The sequence below is a fragment of the Hippopotamus amphibius genome, chromosome 11 (genome assembly GCF_030028045.1).
Source record: "Hippopotamus amphibius kiboko isolate mHipAmp2 chromosome 11, mHipAmp2.hap2, whole genome shotgun sequence".
NCBI classification, from domain to species: domain Eukaryota; kingdom Metazoa; phylum Chordata; class Mammalia; order Artiodactyla; family Hippopotamidae; genus Hippopotamus; species Hippopotamus amphibius.
The window spans coordinates 76793105-76808583 of NC_080196.1; the positions used below are offsets into that span (position 1 = coordinate 76793105).

Consider the following 15479-nt stretch of genomic DNA (forward strand, 5'->3'; position numbering starts at 1 on the left):
GGTCACTGACCCTTTACCTTGCAGTACAGCATGCGCCGCCTTTTCCTACTTCTGGGGACTGCTTTGAAGATGAAATGTTTTGGAAGCAGTGCTATATAGATGTATTATTCCATTAATATATGTCCCTGTGTGTGGGTATGGCAGGGATGTTTTCAGGGATACCCAGGTCACCTCTGCTGCTCAAGGAGGCATACATGTAACCCTGTTGGATGAATTCCTTTGGCTAAAGACTGAGAGGGTTAACTCAAATGCCTACAGAGGCTGGGTGGGCACCACGAAGCAAAGAACGGGGAGGCAAGAGGCAGTGACTGCAGCTAAGGGGCAGCCAGTTAGCTCCAGCTGATTGTGGCCCTGTGGGAATCAAAGCTTGGATTGCTGCATCTTCACATTTTCCAAGAGAAGTCTGAAATTCGAATGTTAATAGGAAATAGCCCTTATTTTTCTCCCATCCTGCACCACCCACTTTGCCATTTAGAGATAATTTTACATATGTATCAACATTTATTAACACTTTGTTACCTATTTGCTTGTTCACTATTTTTTGCGTTCTTGATTTTTAGGATGGGGGTGTGTGGCTGAAATAAATGCTGAATTTATTTTTTTCAGAATGGGTCTCTGGCCTGGGTGATATATTCTGAGTACTTTGTGTTCTGAAGATATCTTTGTTTTTCTTTCAGATTTGAAGGACTTTATTGAATAGAATTATTAGTTCAAATTAATACTTTTTAACGTAATGTCTCATTCTTAAGAATAAGCTGTGTTTTTCCCCCCCCTCTGGAAAATGTTTGGATTTTCTCTTTATATTTATGGTTTTAAAATATTACTAATATATGTTTACTATTAACAAATATTAGTCTTACTCTACAATTGATGGATTCTTTCAAACCACAAGCAATGTATTGCTCTGCAAAGTTTTCTCTACTGTTTCTTTCATTGGTTCTTCCTCTTCATCCTTTTGTTTTCTTCATCTGGAACGTATGTTGGTATGATATTAAACCTCTGAATCTATCACCCATGCTTTAACTTAAAAACAAACAAACAAAAAAACCAAACAACTTTTTGACTCTCTGTTCTTTTGAGTTCGGGGCATTCCTTTGATCTTCCAGCTCACTGACTGGATCAGTTCATCATACAGGGACCAGTCTGGCTGCCCAGGTATTCCAAATGCTGACCACCCCCCAAATCCCTATAATTATTAGCCCCATTACTTCTAGGAAAAATAAAGTAAAAAGGACAGCATTTGTACTCCCACCTTATACAGCTAGAAAACCAACTAAAATATTTGGAAGAAAGGACTTCAGACACTGGACCACAGGAGAGCAGAACTGTGATCCTGGAGAGCAGAGAAACAAACAAAGCACCCTACAGATGCACCAGCTTACCATCTGGAGGCTGCAGGGTACAGTGCAAAGGGGGGTCCCAAACAGAGCTCAGCAGTCTTACTGACTTGAGAAGACTAATATTAGTGTTGGAGGAGGTCAACGTGGCTATAATTTGAGAGGCAGAGAATATTAAGATCTCTTCTAATCTTTGGCTGAGTGTGGATATGCCCATGAATGAGAGGAAACTACTCAAATTTGAGGAAAGAGCCATCAGAAAGGAATACGCAAAAAAATTTCTGGAGGTTGCACAAGGTGGGGAATGGTACCTGTTCCTGCCAGCCAGAGTGAAAAGATCTAGTAATACATGAGGCATCAGGTAGAATCCTTACTAGTAGAAATAAATTCTACTAAGACTAAAGATTGTTTTGGATCTAACAGTGCTTGAATGCAAACCTTGGAAGGATTCAACTGATTCCAAGTTAAGAACAGACAAAATAATCCCTGGAGTTTGTGTGAGGCTTAAAGTAGTTCCTGTTCCCACCAGCCAGAGCAGAAAGTGTACATGAATCAGAATTCAACAATATTTAAAGGAATGCCCCACCCCCTCCAAATTCTAGCAACCCAAAATTACAATTTATAGTGTCCAGCATCCAATAAAATTTAATAGGCATATATAAAAGCAGGAACATACAGCCCATGAGCAAAAGAAAGGTCAATGTATAGAAACAGACCCAACAGTCCTAAAATTCAGACAAGGACCTTCAAGATGGAAACTACAAGCATAAAGAGGAGAGGTATGAAAGATACAAAAAAGAAAAAAATGAAAGCTAGACTTTCTAAGATTAAAAAAATACACTGTATAGCATTAAAAGCAGAAAAGACACTGCAAAAGAAAAGATGAGTGAATATGAAGACAGAGCAAAAGAAAGTATCCACAGTAAAGCAAAAAGAAGGATTAAACAGAAAAAGAATAGAGCAGAGCATCACTGACCTGTAACACAATAGTAAATGGCCCAGTACACATGTAATTAGAGTTCTAGAAGCGAATAGGGAAAACAAATTGAAAAACAATGGCCCCGCGACTTCCTAGGTGGCGCAGTGCTTAAGAATCCGCCTGCCAATGCAAGGGATATGGGTTCGAGCCCTTCCCCAGGAAGATACCACATGCCGTGGAGCAACTAAGCCCATGCGCCACAACTGTTGAGCCTGCACTCTAGAGCCTGTGAGCCACAACTGTTGAGCCCATGTGCCACAACTACTGAAGCCCACGCGCCTAGAGGCCATGCTCTACAACGAGAAGCCACCACAATGAGGAGCCCGCACACCACAATGAAGAGTAGCCCCCGCTTGCTGCAACTAGAGAAAGCCCATGTGGAGCAACAGAAAACCCAACACAGCCAATAAAAAAACAAATCCAATAAGTAAATAAATTTATTAAAAAAAAAGTAATAGCCCCCAATTTTCCAATTTTGATGAAAACTAGAATCCACCTAATCAAGCATCTCAAACTCTAAGTAGAATAACCTTTAAGAAAGTCATGTGGAACTTCCTAGGTGGCGCAGTGGTAAAGAATCCACCTGCCAATGCAGGGGACATGGGTTCAAGCCCTGCCCTGGGAAGATTCCACATGCCATGGAGCAACTAAGCCCGTGCGCCACAACAATTGAGCCTGTGCTCTAGAGCCCGTGAGCCATAACTACTGAGCCCATGTGCCGCAACTACTGAAGCCCACGCGGCTAGGGCCTGTGCTCCACACAAGAGAAGCCACTACAATGAGGAGCCTGTGCACCACAAGGAAGAGTTGCCCCCGCTCGCAGCAACTAGAGAAAGACTGTGTGCAGCAACGAAGACCCAACGCAGCCAAAAAATAAATAAAATAAATTAATTAATTAATTAAAAAAAAAAAAAGAAAGTCATGTGAAGGCACATCATAAATTACTGAAAACCAGGAATGAAAGACTATTAAAACATTCTGGAAAAAAAACTTTACATTTAAAGAAATAAAGTTGAGGACAACAGACGACTTTTTGTCAGGAATAATGCAAGTTAGAAGACAGTGAAGAGACATCTATTAAGTACTAAAAAGTACTAAAGGGAAAAAAAAACAACAAAACGTGTCAACCTATTGGGTTGATGTTACAGAAAAACCCAAATGAACTTTTTGGCCAAATCAATACAATTCTTAACTGAGCTAAAATATTTCAAAAAGGAAGTCATATAAAAACTTTTAAAATGCAGTGCTATCAGATCTGTGTAACAAGAAATGTTAAAGGAAGTACTTCATGGAAAAGGAAAATGATATCAGAGGGAAATTTGGATCTATACAAAGGAATATTACCAGGGATAAAGGGAAATATTTAATAATGATAAAGGGGTCAATTCATCATGTGACAATTATCATAAATGTATATGCCATACCTAATGAGAGTTATGCAACACAGGAAAGAAAAAAGATAGAATTAAAAGGAGAAAGAGAAAAATCTACAATTATAGTTGAGGATTTCAACATTCCTCTCTCAGTAATTGATAGGAAAAGCCAACAGAAAAGCAATAAGACTATAGAGTGAGCAACACTATCAATTAATTTGACCAAATTCACATTTCTAGAACACTGTAGCTGACAAAAGCAGGGAGCCTATTATTTCCAAGTACAAACAGAATATACATCAAGGTAGAACATATTCTGGGCCATAAAACTGAATTTTAATACAGTTACACACTTGAGAGGATTGAAATTATACAAAATATATTCTCTGAGCAAAACAGAAATAAACTAGAATAAAAGAAAGATATCTGGAAATTCCCCAAATAATTAACAATTAAATAGCAAATATATAAATAAGCCACGAGTCAAAAAAGAACTCAGAAGGGAAATTAGAAAATACTTTGAACCAAATTATCATAAGAACATATCAAAATATGTGGAATGCAGTTAAAGCAGTATTTAGAGGGAAATTTATAACATTAAATGTTTGTATTAGAAAATAAGGAAAGTCTCACATAAATCACAGCAAGATCTTTTTTGATCCACCTCCTAGAATAATGGAAATAAAAACAAAAATAAATAAGTGGGACCTAATGAAACTTCCAAGCTTCTGCACAGCAAAGGAAACTACAAGCAAGACGAAAAGACAACCCTCAGAATGGGAAAAAATATTTGCAAACGAATCAACAGACAAAGGATTAATCTCCAAAATATATAAACAGTTCATCCAGCTCAATATCAAAAAAAAACAAACAACCCAATCAAAAAATGGGCAGAAGATCTAAATAGGCATTTCTCCAAAGAAGACATACAGAGGGCCAAAAGGCACATGAAAAGCTACTCAACATCACTCATTATTAGAAAAATGCAAATCAAAACTACAATGAGGTATCACCTCACACCGGTTAGAATGGGCATCATCAGAAAATCTACAAACAGTAAATGCTGGAGAGGGTGTGGAGAAAAAGGAACGTTCTTCCATTGCTGGTGGGAATGTAAATTGATACAGCCACTATGGAAAACAGTATGGAGGTTCCTTGAAAAACTAAAAATAGAACTACCATAGAACACAGCAATCCCACTACTGGGCATATACCCAGAGAACACCATAATTCAAAAAGACATATGCACCCCAATGTTCACTGCAGCACTATTTACAATAGCCAGGACATGGAAGCAACCTAAATGTCCATCAACAGATGAATGGATAAAGAAGATGTGGTACAGATATACAATGGACTATTACTCAGCCATAAAAAAGAATGAAATTGGGATGTTTGTAGAGACATGGATGGACCTAGAGACTATCATACAGAGTGAAGTGAGTCAGAAAGAGGAAAACAAATATCGTATATTAACACACATATGCAGAATATAGAAAAATGGTACAAATCAACTGGTTTGCAAGGCAGAAATAGAGACCCAGATGTAGAGAACAAGCATATGGACACCAAGTGGGGGGAAAGCAGGGAGGGTTGGGGGGTAATGAATTGGGAGACTGGGACTGCCATATACACATTACTAGTAAGAAAAAAAAATACAAATTGTACACTCTAAAGATATGCAGTTTATTGTATGTTAACTGTATCTCAATAGAAGTTCTTAAAAAAAAAAAAAAGAAGAAAATAAGGAAAGTCTCAAATCAATGATCTAAGCTTCCACCTTAAAAAAACAAAAGAAAACTAAGTGAGAAAAGAAGAGTAAACTCCAAAATGATAGAGCAAATACAACCCCAAGGGATGGGCTTAGTAAAGATCAGAAATCAGTGGAACAGAACACACATGCCCATGGTGAGTGTGCACACATGCACATAGAGCAGATCAATGCAACCAAAAGCTAGTTCGTTGAGACAAATCACTAAAATTGATAAGCCACTAGCCAGACTAATGAGAAAAAAACAAGAGAGAAGACACAAATTACCAAGATTACAAATAAAAGTGGAGGCAGCCCTACAGAATCTACAAACATTAAAACAATAATAAGATTATGTACAAACCACCAAAGCTCATTCAAAAAGAAACAGATAATTTAAATAATCCTATAACTATTACAAAGCTTAATAATAATTCAAAGTGAAAAATTTTCCCTCAAAGTAACTTCCAGGGCATCTCAGCTTCACTATTTACCAAACATTTTGAAATAATAGCAATTGTGTGTAAACTCCTCAACAAAATATGAAGGAAGAGCTTTTAAAAAAAAAGGTTGGGGACTTCCCTGGTGGTCCTGTGGGCAAGACTCCACATTCCCAATGCAGGGGGTGGGGGTGGGGGGCTAGGTTCAATCCCTGGTTGAGGAACTAGATCCTGCATGCATACCACAACTACGAGTTTGCATGCTGCAACTAAGAAGTCTGCATGCCGCAATGAATATCCTGTGTGCTGTGCCACAACTGAGACCCAGTGTAGCCAAAATAAATAAATAATAAACAAACACATTTAAAAAAAAAAGAGGTTAGCATTACCCTGATACTACAGTTACTACAAGAAAACAAAACTGTAGAACAGTATCACTCATGAACATATACACAGAAATCTTCTTAAAAATTAGCTAATCTGACACTAGCACTACATAAAAAAGATAACACATCATGACTGAGATTTATCCCAGTAATATCCCAATAACACAAGGTTAGTTTAACATTCAAAAATCATTAATGCAATTCTTCTTAATAATAGACTAAAAAAGAGAAGCTATATGATCTTTATACAGCCTGAAGTATTTGACAAAATTCAACACTTTATGATTAAAAAAAAAAGAACTCTTAGCAAGGTAGCAATAGAAGAAACTTCTTCAACATGATAAAGGACATTTGCAAAAAACCATTGCCACCATCTGACTTTATAGTAAAAAATTAATGCTTTCCCCCTAAGATTAGAAACAAAGCAAGGATAACTGCTTTCACCACTTCTATTCAACATAGTTTTAAAAGTCTCAGTGTAATATGGCAATAAAAAGAAACAAAAGGCATATTGGAAAGAATAAAGTAAGCCTCTTTATTCTTGGATGACATGATTGATCAACTCTGACTAACAGACATGGAAAAAAACAACCTTATGGTTACCAAGGGGGAAGGGTGGGGGGTGGGGAGGGGGATAAATTAGGAGTTTGGGATTAGCAGATACAAACTACTATATACAAAATAAACAAGGTTCTACTGTATAGTACAGGGAACTATATTCAGTATCTTGTATAGCCTATGATGAAAAAGAATATATATGTATACCTGAAGCACTTTGCTGTATACCAGAAACACAACATTGTAAATCAACTATAAACTCAAAAAAAAAAAAAAAAAAAAAGAAAGAAAAGAAAATGAACTTTGTAGAATTTACCAAAGAAAAGCTACTAGAATTAATGAGTTTAGCAAGTTTTAGGATTCAAGGTCAATTAGGGACTTCCCTGGTGGTCCAGCGGTTAAGACACTGTACTCCCAATGGAAGAGGCCCGGGTTTGATCCCTGGTCAGGAAACTAGATCCCACATGCCACAACTAAGAGATTCTGCATGACACAACTAAGGAGCCCACGTGCTGAAACTAAGAGCCTGCATGTCGCAACAAAAATATCCTGCATGCCCCACCAACTAAAGATCTCTCACGCTGCAACGAAGATCCCACACATGGCAACAAGGATCCTGTGTGCAGCAACCAGGATCCAGTGCAGCCAAATGAATACATAAGCAAGTAAATAAATAAATATTTTTAAAAAATAAAATCAATTACATTTAGTATACTATAACTTAAAGCTAGAAATTGAAATTAAAAAACAATACCTTTTTGTCATAAAATTCTGGAATACTTAGCCAGAAATTTAACAACAACAAAAAGGCAAGATCTATACACTGAAAACTCAAGACCTAAATGTACAGAAAATTCATATTCTTGGACTGGAAAATTCAATATTGTTGAGCTATCAGTTCTTCCCAAAGTGAACTATCGATTTGATGCAATCTAATCAGAATCCCAGAAAGATTTTTTTGTAGCTATTAAGGAGTTTATTCCAAAATCCACATGGAAATTTAAAGAACTAGAATAGCCAAAATAATCTTGAAAAGAATAACAAAGCTGAACAATTTAAACTACCTGATTTTAACACTTAACTATTATAAAAGCCACACTAATTTAAACAATGTGATACTGGCATAATAATACATGTAGATTGATGAAACAGAAGAGTCCCGAAATAGACACACACATATATAGTCAACAGATTTGAAAAAGATGCCAAGGAAATTCAACAGGTAAGTCTTTGCAACAAATGGTGCTGGAACAAATGGATATTTGTATGGAAAAAAAAAACACCACCCTTGGCCCTTACCTTATATCATATATAAAAGTTATCTTGGGACTTCCTAGGTGGTGCAGTGGTTAAGAATCTGCCTGCCAATGCAGGGGACATGGGTTTGAGAGAAGATTCCACATGCCGCGGAGCAACTAAGCCAGTGCACCACAACTATTGAGCCTGTGCCCTAGAGCCTATGAGCCACAACTATTGAGCCCGTGTGCTGCAACTATTGAAGCCCACATGCCTAGAGCCCATGCTGTACAACGAGAAGCCACTACAATGAGGAGCCCCTGCTCACATCAACTAGAGAAAGCCCATGTGCAGCAACGAAGACCCAACACAGCCAACAAATTAAATTAAAAATTTAAACAAATTAAAAAAGTTATCTTGGAATGTAGATGTAAATATAAGAGCTAAAACTATAAAATTTCTATAGAAAACAATGGAGAAAATCTTTGTGAACTTGGGTAAGGCAAATTTTCTTAAGATAGAGCATAAATCCTAAAAGGAAAAAGATAAATTGCACCTCAAGATTGAAAATGTTTTCTCTTCAACATACACCATTAAGGAAATGAAAATGCAAGGTGCAGAATGGGAGAAAAATATTTGTAAAACATACATCTGGTAAAGTACTTACATCCAGAATAATGAAAGAATTACAACTCAGTAGTAAGATAACTTGATATCAAAAAATGGGCAAAAAAAACCCTCCACCAGAGAAGACATATGAATTTCAAATAAGCTTATGAAAAGACTCTTAACATAGCAGCCTTATTCATGATAGCACCAAATGTCCATCACCTGGTAAGTGGACAAAACCAAATTGCGATACATTGATAGAATGTGATATTTCTAAGCCATAAAAAGATGAATCTCAAAAGCATTGTGCTAAGTGAAAGATGCCAGACACAAGTGACTACATGCTGTGTGATTCCATTTATGTGAAAATCCAGAGACGTAGAACTGGAGTGGCAAAGGCCCTCAGTGGTTGCCCCTGAAAAGGGACATGAGGGAACTTTTTGGAATGACGAAAAAGTTATAGATCATGATTTTGGTAGAGGTTTCATGACTGACACGTTTGTCAAGACTCATCTAATTCTACACTTAAAATGATGAATTTTATGTAATTATACCGCAATAAAACAAAAAATGTTGCTTTGGGGCTCCCTCTTCCTCTTCATATTTGTTGATTTTGAGCTTGAATTCTCTGAAATTGCACTTGAAACTCTCCAAGAATTTTCTCTTGTATTTATTTTGGACTGGGTTTCTTCTGGTTCCAGGAAGTTTCTCAAAATTTCTAGACTGACGTCACCTTTCTAACTGCCTAGCAGTGGTAAGGATTACCAAAACAGACAAGACAACAACCCAGATCTCTGACCCAGTCTGAGATCAGGAGATGTAAAAGCATGCATGTAGTTTGCTAATTCCACAGCATATTTTCTCAGTGCTTCAGGAGACCATGGCTTTCCTTGGACATGGTAATTATAAACAGCAATTATAAGTGAGTAAAAAGACTGATAGCCTTTAAGGGACACACCACTTTAAATAATCCAGATTTTCTATTACGGTCACTGTCAATTCTTTTGGTTAATTGCAAAGTTTTTCTTTTTCTCTCATTCCAATTATCACTTAGGTTGGAGGCAATTTTTTACTTCAGATTCTCAAAGTCCTGCAGTTTTACTCATGCTAACTTGACCTTTAAGATGTGAGTGAAGCTAGACTGAATTGCTACCCCACGCATGTGCGAGACCTAGTGCCTGTCCCTCCCAGTCTCTAAAGCACTTGGTGGACTTTTCTCCCACCCACCTGATTCAGTTTCTGTACTTGAATCCCTTAGTTCCTCACAACATTTAAACTCTTATGTGTGAAATCCACCCCTCCCCTTTTTTGTACCTTGTCAACCCTTCTGGACAATTCCCTAATCCCTTTACTTCCCTAAATGCCACCACCTCGGGTGTGCAGCAGGGTTGAAGCAAAGTTTGTGGTAACAGAGAAGAGCTGATCAAGCATCTTAGACATCTTGTTTCTTGAAGGTCTGTGGGCCTTTCCTGCTACTTTGGGGTTCTCACACTATTAAACTTGGCTTTTGTTGTTTTACTAATTTTCTGGTATCTTTTTCTTCCGTTTCCTCTTTCTTAGCTCAGTGCTCCCACCCCCTCATTCCTATTCATCTTTCATTCTACTCATGAATTGAATGATTCATTCATTCTTGAATTGGAATCTAAATGGTCTGTTCAATAGAGTTTTACCATATACGGTTTACCAATTTTTGAAAAATAGAAATTTCATTAAAAAATTCTTCAGGTTCCAGTTTAGAAATTAGAGTTTTGAATATGCTCAACATTTGGTACGTTCTCTCCATTTAATAAGGTCTTATGGTAACTTTACATTTAACAGAATATTGTATGCCGCTACTGTACCAAAAATTTTACTGTTCTGTATTAACTCTCACTTTGATGTAATAATGTAAGAGTTTCCTATTTTCTACTGATACAGTTAGTGGCAGCATGATGAATATCAGTCATGGTCCCAACTGGAAACAGATGGCACACTCAAATTAAGATAAATCAAGGATATTCACAAAGAAGGGGAAGGATAAGGGAACCACAGAATTAATGCAACAGGTAATGTTAGTAGAAGCACCCCTAAGGCAGAAAAGATAGGGGATGGGAACTATTAACAGTCCTCTAAAGGAGAGAGGAGAATCGTACTGAAAGGAAGCTCTGGTTGGAGGATATAGCCAGCCCAACCTCACAGGGAGGGAACCAGGGGAATAAATACCTTGACCTCTCTTTCAGGTTTCCTCCGGTCTTCTGTTAGAGCTCCTCATTGGCTTAGCCCAAGAGGAATCCAGAACGAGGAAACCCACTGGTGAGTACAGGTCAGCCTCCTGGCAGTGTGTGGCTGTGGAAGGACAAATGGATGATAGCGGGCACACACTGCTTATTTTAATCAGAAATTTTCCTTTCTGTATTGAGAATCTGAATGTTAACCAAGACTCTGATTGCTGTGAAGGAAACTCAACTTGATGTCTTGGGAAAAAAAAAGAAAGAAAAAAAGGAGAGGGGAGGAGAGGAAGATAGAGGAGAGAGACAGAGGAGAGAGAAAGAGAGAGAGAGAGAAAGGGAAAGAAAGAAAGAAAGAAAAAGAAAAAGAAAGGCAGCAGAGGAGCTGATTTTAGGGAAATAAATACTTTTGGGGCACATGCTCTCTTCCTCATCTCGCATGCTGGTTTGTTCTGTATCTAACTGGGGACCTGGACTCCAGCAGCACTGGGGTAGCATCTTTAGAGCAGTAGAATCAGACAAGAGATAAGACTCATCTTCCGACTCCATGGAGAAAAGTCTTGGAGGAGAACTTTATTAAAAGATGTGAATCAAGATTTGCATAAACAGGCTGGGAAGACTGATTGGAAAGATGTTATTTCTTACCAAATTAATTTATAAACATAATGTAATACTAACCAAAATCTCACTTGAATTTTTTTGGAATATAAAAAAATGAAGTCTAAACTTCTTCAAGAAGTTGCCAGAATACCAAGATTAAAAAAAAAAAAAAAAAAAAGGCATCACAAAGGCAACTTAATTATTAAAATGCATTATCAAGTGATTAGTCACTGAAAGTATTATACTGACATCAGAATGGCAAGTTAATTGGACAAAACCAATGGGGTGGGAATGGATTAACCAATAATTGGTGCTAGGAGAATTAACTGTATGGGAAAAAAATCACACTAGACCCTTAAGTCACATTTTATACCCAAAACACTTCCAAATGAATTACAGAGTGATGTAAAAACACTAAAGCATAAAGTACAACAGATGAGATGAATTTTTAATCTTGGGATGCAAAGGACTTTTTAGGCATAAAAAAGATTTGACAACACAAACGTACAACTTAAATGTCAAAAAATTACATGCAAAATTAAAAGGCAAACAGCAAACTAGGAAAACATTCTTAAGTTGAGAAACTACTACTATACTGTATAAAAATATTTAATAAATGTTTACTAAATGCTGTATTTGTTGATTAAATGTTACTTTTCTAAAATCATTAGGGAAAAACAAAGCTAATAATTTTAGATAATATAACAGTAAAAAGCAATTAATACTATTACCTTATTGAAAATAACATGCTTTTGATTGGCCATTTATAATTTAGTATAATCTTATTTCCATTATACTTATAAAAGAAGTGTAAAACACACACAGAAATAAGGCTCACATATTTTTCATGTTTAGAAAATTAAATCTCTGACCAAAAGTGGTTATTCTATTTTATATCCTTCACACAGATTCTCCTGTGAATAGCTTCACTTAAATTACTTAGGTTTCTCTGTATAATACATTAAAACTGTAGTTGCTGATATTAAAAAAAACAAAACACCAAACTTGTACAAATAATGTCACTCACCTGACACGGAAAATTAACCACACAGAATGAGTTCAGTAATGTTCTGAATTTAACAAAGAATTGATTTAACTCTGCTCAAGAGTCATAACTCAACACTTTTTCCCCCAATGGAAGAAGAAGCTCAGAATATACTTTGCTTTAAATATATCACTTTTTAAAAAACTGATGAGAAGGTATGAATAGTGGCTAAAAAGATAAATGGCTACATTCAATGAGAATTTTTATTTCAATTATCCACAAAACAATATAATAAAACTTTATAAAAATATTAAGTTTCAGGCTACCATTATTCATTAAAAAAAGTGTGCTAGAAAGCTGTTTTCATCAGCTTCCTTTTTTGGTAAGAGAACACATCAAGAGGTTGAAGAAGAAAAGCTGTTGGAAAAAATCCTTCAAATGTACAAAGTTGTTTATTTTTCTCAGCAATTTAAAATACATAACCATTTAAACTGAATACACATTAAGTTAGTGTTTTACTTCCTAACTATACAATTGATATCATAAGGAACTGATCCATTCAGTTAAAACCTAATGAATACCATCAACTTTTTCTGGCTTATTTTTCTGAAGAGAATTAGTACATAAACATATAATTTTATCCTTTCTAAAAATGCTTAGAAAAATTGAAATATCATAGTTCACACAAAGCCCTTTAAAAATCTTAAGTCACAGGTTGCAGATGTTAAAGGTAAATGATGACAGCAGTCTTCTGAGGAAAATCCTCTTGGAAGAGGGATTCAATATGAAGCAGGTTACGTAAACATAAGAAACCACCACAGTTTTTAGTACCAGAACTGTTGCCAACCTGCATGAAGTTCATCTGTCACATTCTAAAGTGGTCTGAACCTCAACAGAGATACCACAGCACAGAATTTTAAATTTAATGGTCAAATCAGGTAAGTGATGGTAGTTAGTAATTATATCCCTAAAATACTGGGACCTGATGTGTTGCTTTATTTAAAGTGTGACTATAAAAGAGTATTTTAAAACATAAATGCCAGACTTCTATTTGTCAGATTCAGTTCCTTTGCTAGACACTTAAACCAGTGATGCTGCTATTCAAATTCATACTCTGGAATTTTCTTTTTGAGCTAGTCATAAAAACCAGTATTATTCTGTATGTTTCACTTCTGTATTTTAAATAGGCAAAAACTGTCTCCCTCTTTTCACCATTGTTATTATTCTGAATACGTCTTCCTCCTCAAATCAACTAAATTCTAAAAGGGGAAAAATGTTCATCATTAAGTATACTTAAAAAAGTGAATGTAGATTCAAACATGGATTTGAAAACTGGAGTTCTAAAAATGTTTTGCATAAAAGCTATATCACTGCAATTAGTGGGAAGCTTTAACTTAGCTATTTTGAGGCTATAGCACTCATTTAGTGTTTATGTTAAGAAAGATTAGTTTCATACATACCTTATAACTCTTAAAATTTCAGAAAATAGATGTGAGGAGTTTTGAGTGCCAGCAAAACCATTTTGTCACTCCATAACATCAACATTAAACATAACATTCCATCTGTCTATCTGTAAAACTTTCACATTTTCTTTTCTCATATTTCTTTTAAATACATTTCCCTCTCTGTTAGTCTATATTCAATAAGAGCAAAAGTGCATTCAAGTCCCTGATCTAGTGATATTTTATATTGGTGGCACCCATCATCATAAGTACATATTAGCAATCTCACAGTACCAGTCTATTTTTCAAAAAGGACTGTTTAAATACTGGGGTTGTTTTCATGCTATCTAAAGATTAAAAGATTTCCTCTTGCATTGGATAGTACAATTTCAATTATACATTGCCTTAAAAAAAAAATCAATGCAACCTTATGAAAAATTAACTCACTTTCTAGTCACCTTTATTATTTTAAACTGAGCTATTCAGAAAATGATTAAAGTGAAAAATTTCTTCTACTTTCCAGTTCCATGAGTAGACTGAGTATTAACATAGTGTCTTATATTTGCAAATTCCATTGCTATCGTTTAACATTTAATCAAATTTTAGATGCTGTTTATATTCCTTTTTGCTTCTAAAAACCTGGCCCACTTCCATGCAAAAAGAGGCATATATTAAGGTTGCATATTAACTGTTCAACTCAGAAAAAATTTTTAAGAATAATAAATGCAAGAAATTTTTAAAAACTGGAATGGAGCTGTTTGGTCCCGTGAAGTTCCATAATTCTAGATTTTATTATGGTATAACTATTTTTAATCTCCCAAGTTTTGTCTATACTGATTGATAAATTTCTCTTAACTGTGAGTTTGGGGAATAAAAGAAAGGGAGTGATTCATAAACAATAACCTTGTTGCTCTTCATTGTTGTGCTATCACTCACACAGTCATCAGTATCTTAACTATAGTTTCTTTGGACCCTGAAATTAGCTGGAAAATTCATCACTGGTACTTTAGAATTTAACACTTGGAAAAAAAAAAAAGTGGTTTTGTGCAACCATATCTGGAATTCCAGTTTACCATCAAAAACATGCAGGGTGAAGAAGATTTTCTTCTTTTGATTCCTGTATGTTAAGTGAGGAAGTCTACACAAGTTCTTTACATATTGGCAGATTTGTGCATATAAAATAGGCTTCTTGGATTATAGATTTTCTCCTGGCTGGTACTGTGGCTCTGTAGCAGTGAAGTAGTCTTCCAAGAAGGACTGGATATACTCAAACGTTGGTCTTTCATCAGGGTCCTTCTTCCAGCAAAGATTCATCAATTCATGTAGGGACTCTGGACAGCCCTGCGGGCATGGCATCCTGTACCCTCGTTCCACCTGTTCCAGCACCTCTCGGTTCACCATACCTAACACACAAGATTCAAACACCAAAAAACAGTGATGCCAAACACCACTAGCAAAACATAACAAATGCTCTAACCACTAACTAATACGGGGTATACTCGAGTGAGTTTATTTACTAAAACGATTCTTTCAACAAAGAAATAAAGTAAATTTTAAAAGTCAAAGTACATCAATAA

The 15479-nt window shown here is 35.9% G+C and overlaps 1 protein-coding gene across 10 annotated transcripts in view; it reads right to left on the reverse strand.

Annotated features, from left to right (window-relative positions):
• Positions 1 to 11905: 11905 nt before the first annotated feature.
• The window catches only part of YES1 (YES proto-oncogene 1, Src family tyrosine kinase), an 81232-nt gene continuing 77658 nt past the window's right edge, over positions 11906 to 15479 (reverse strand). For all 10 annotated transcript variants that reach the window (XM_057700441.1, XM_057700431.1, XM_057700433.1 and 7 more), the window contains one exon: positions 11906 to 15305. In XM_057700441.1, the coding sequence (XP_057556424.1) occupies positions 15097 to 15305 (209 nt within the window). In that variant the 3' untranslated portion in view covers positions 11906 to 15096. The remainder of the gene's footprint in view (positions 15306 to 15479) is intronic.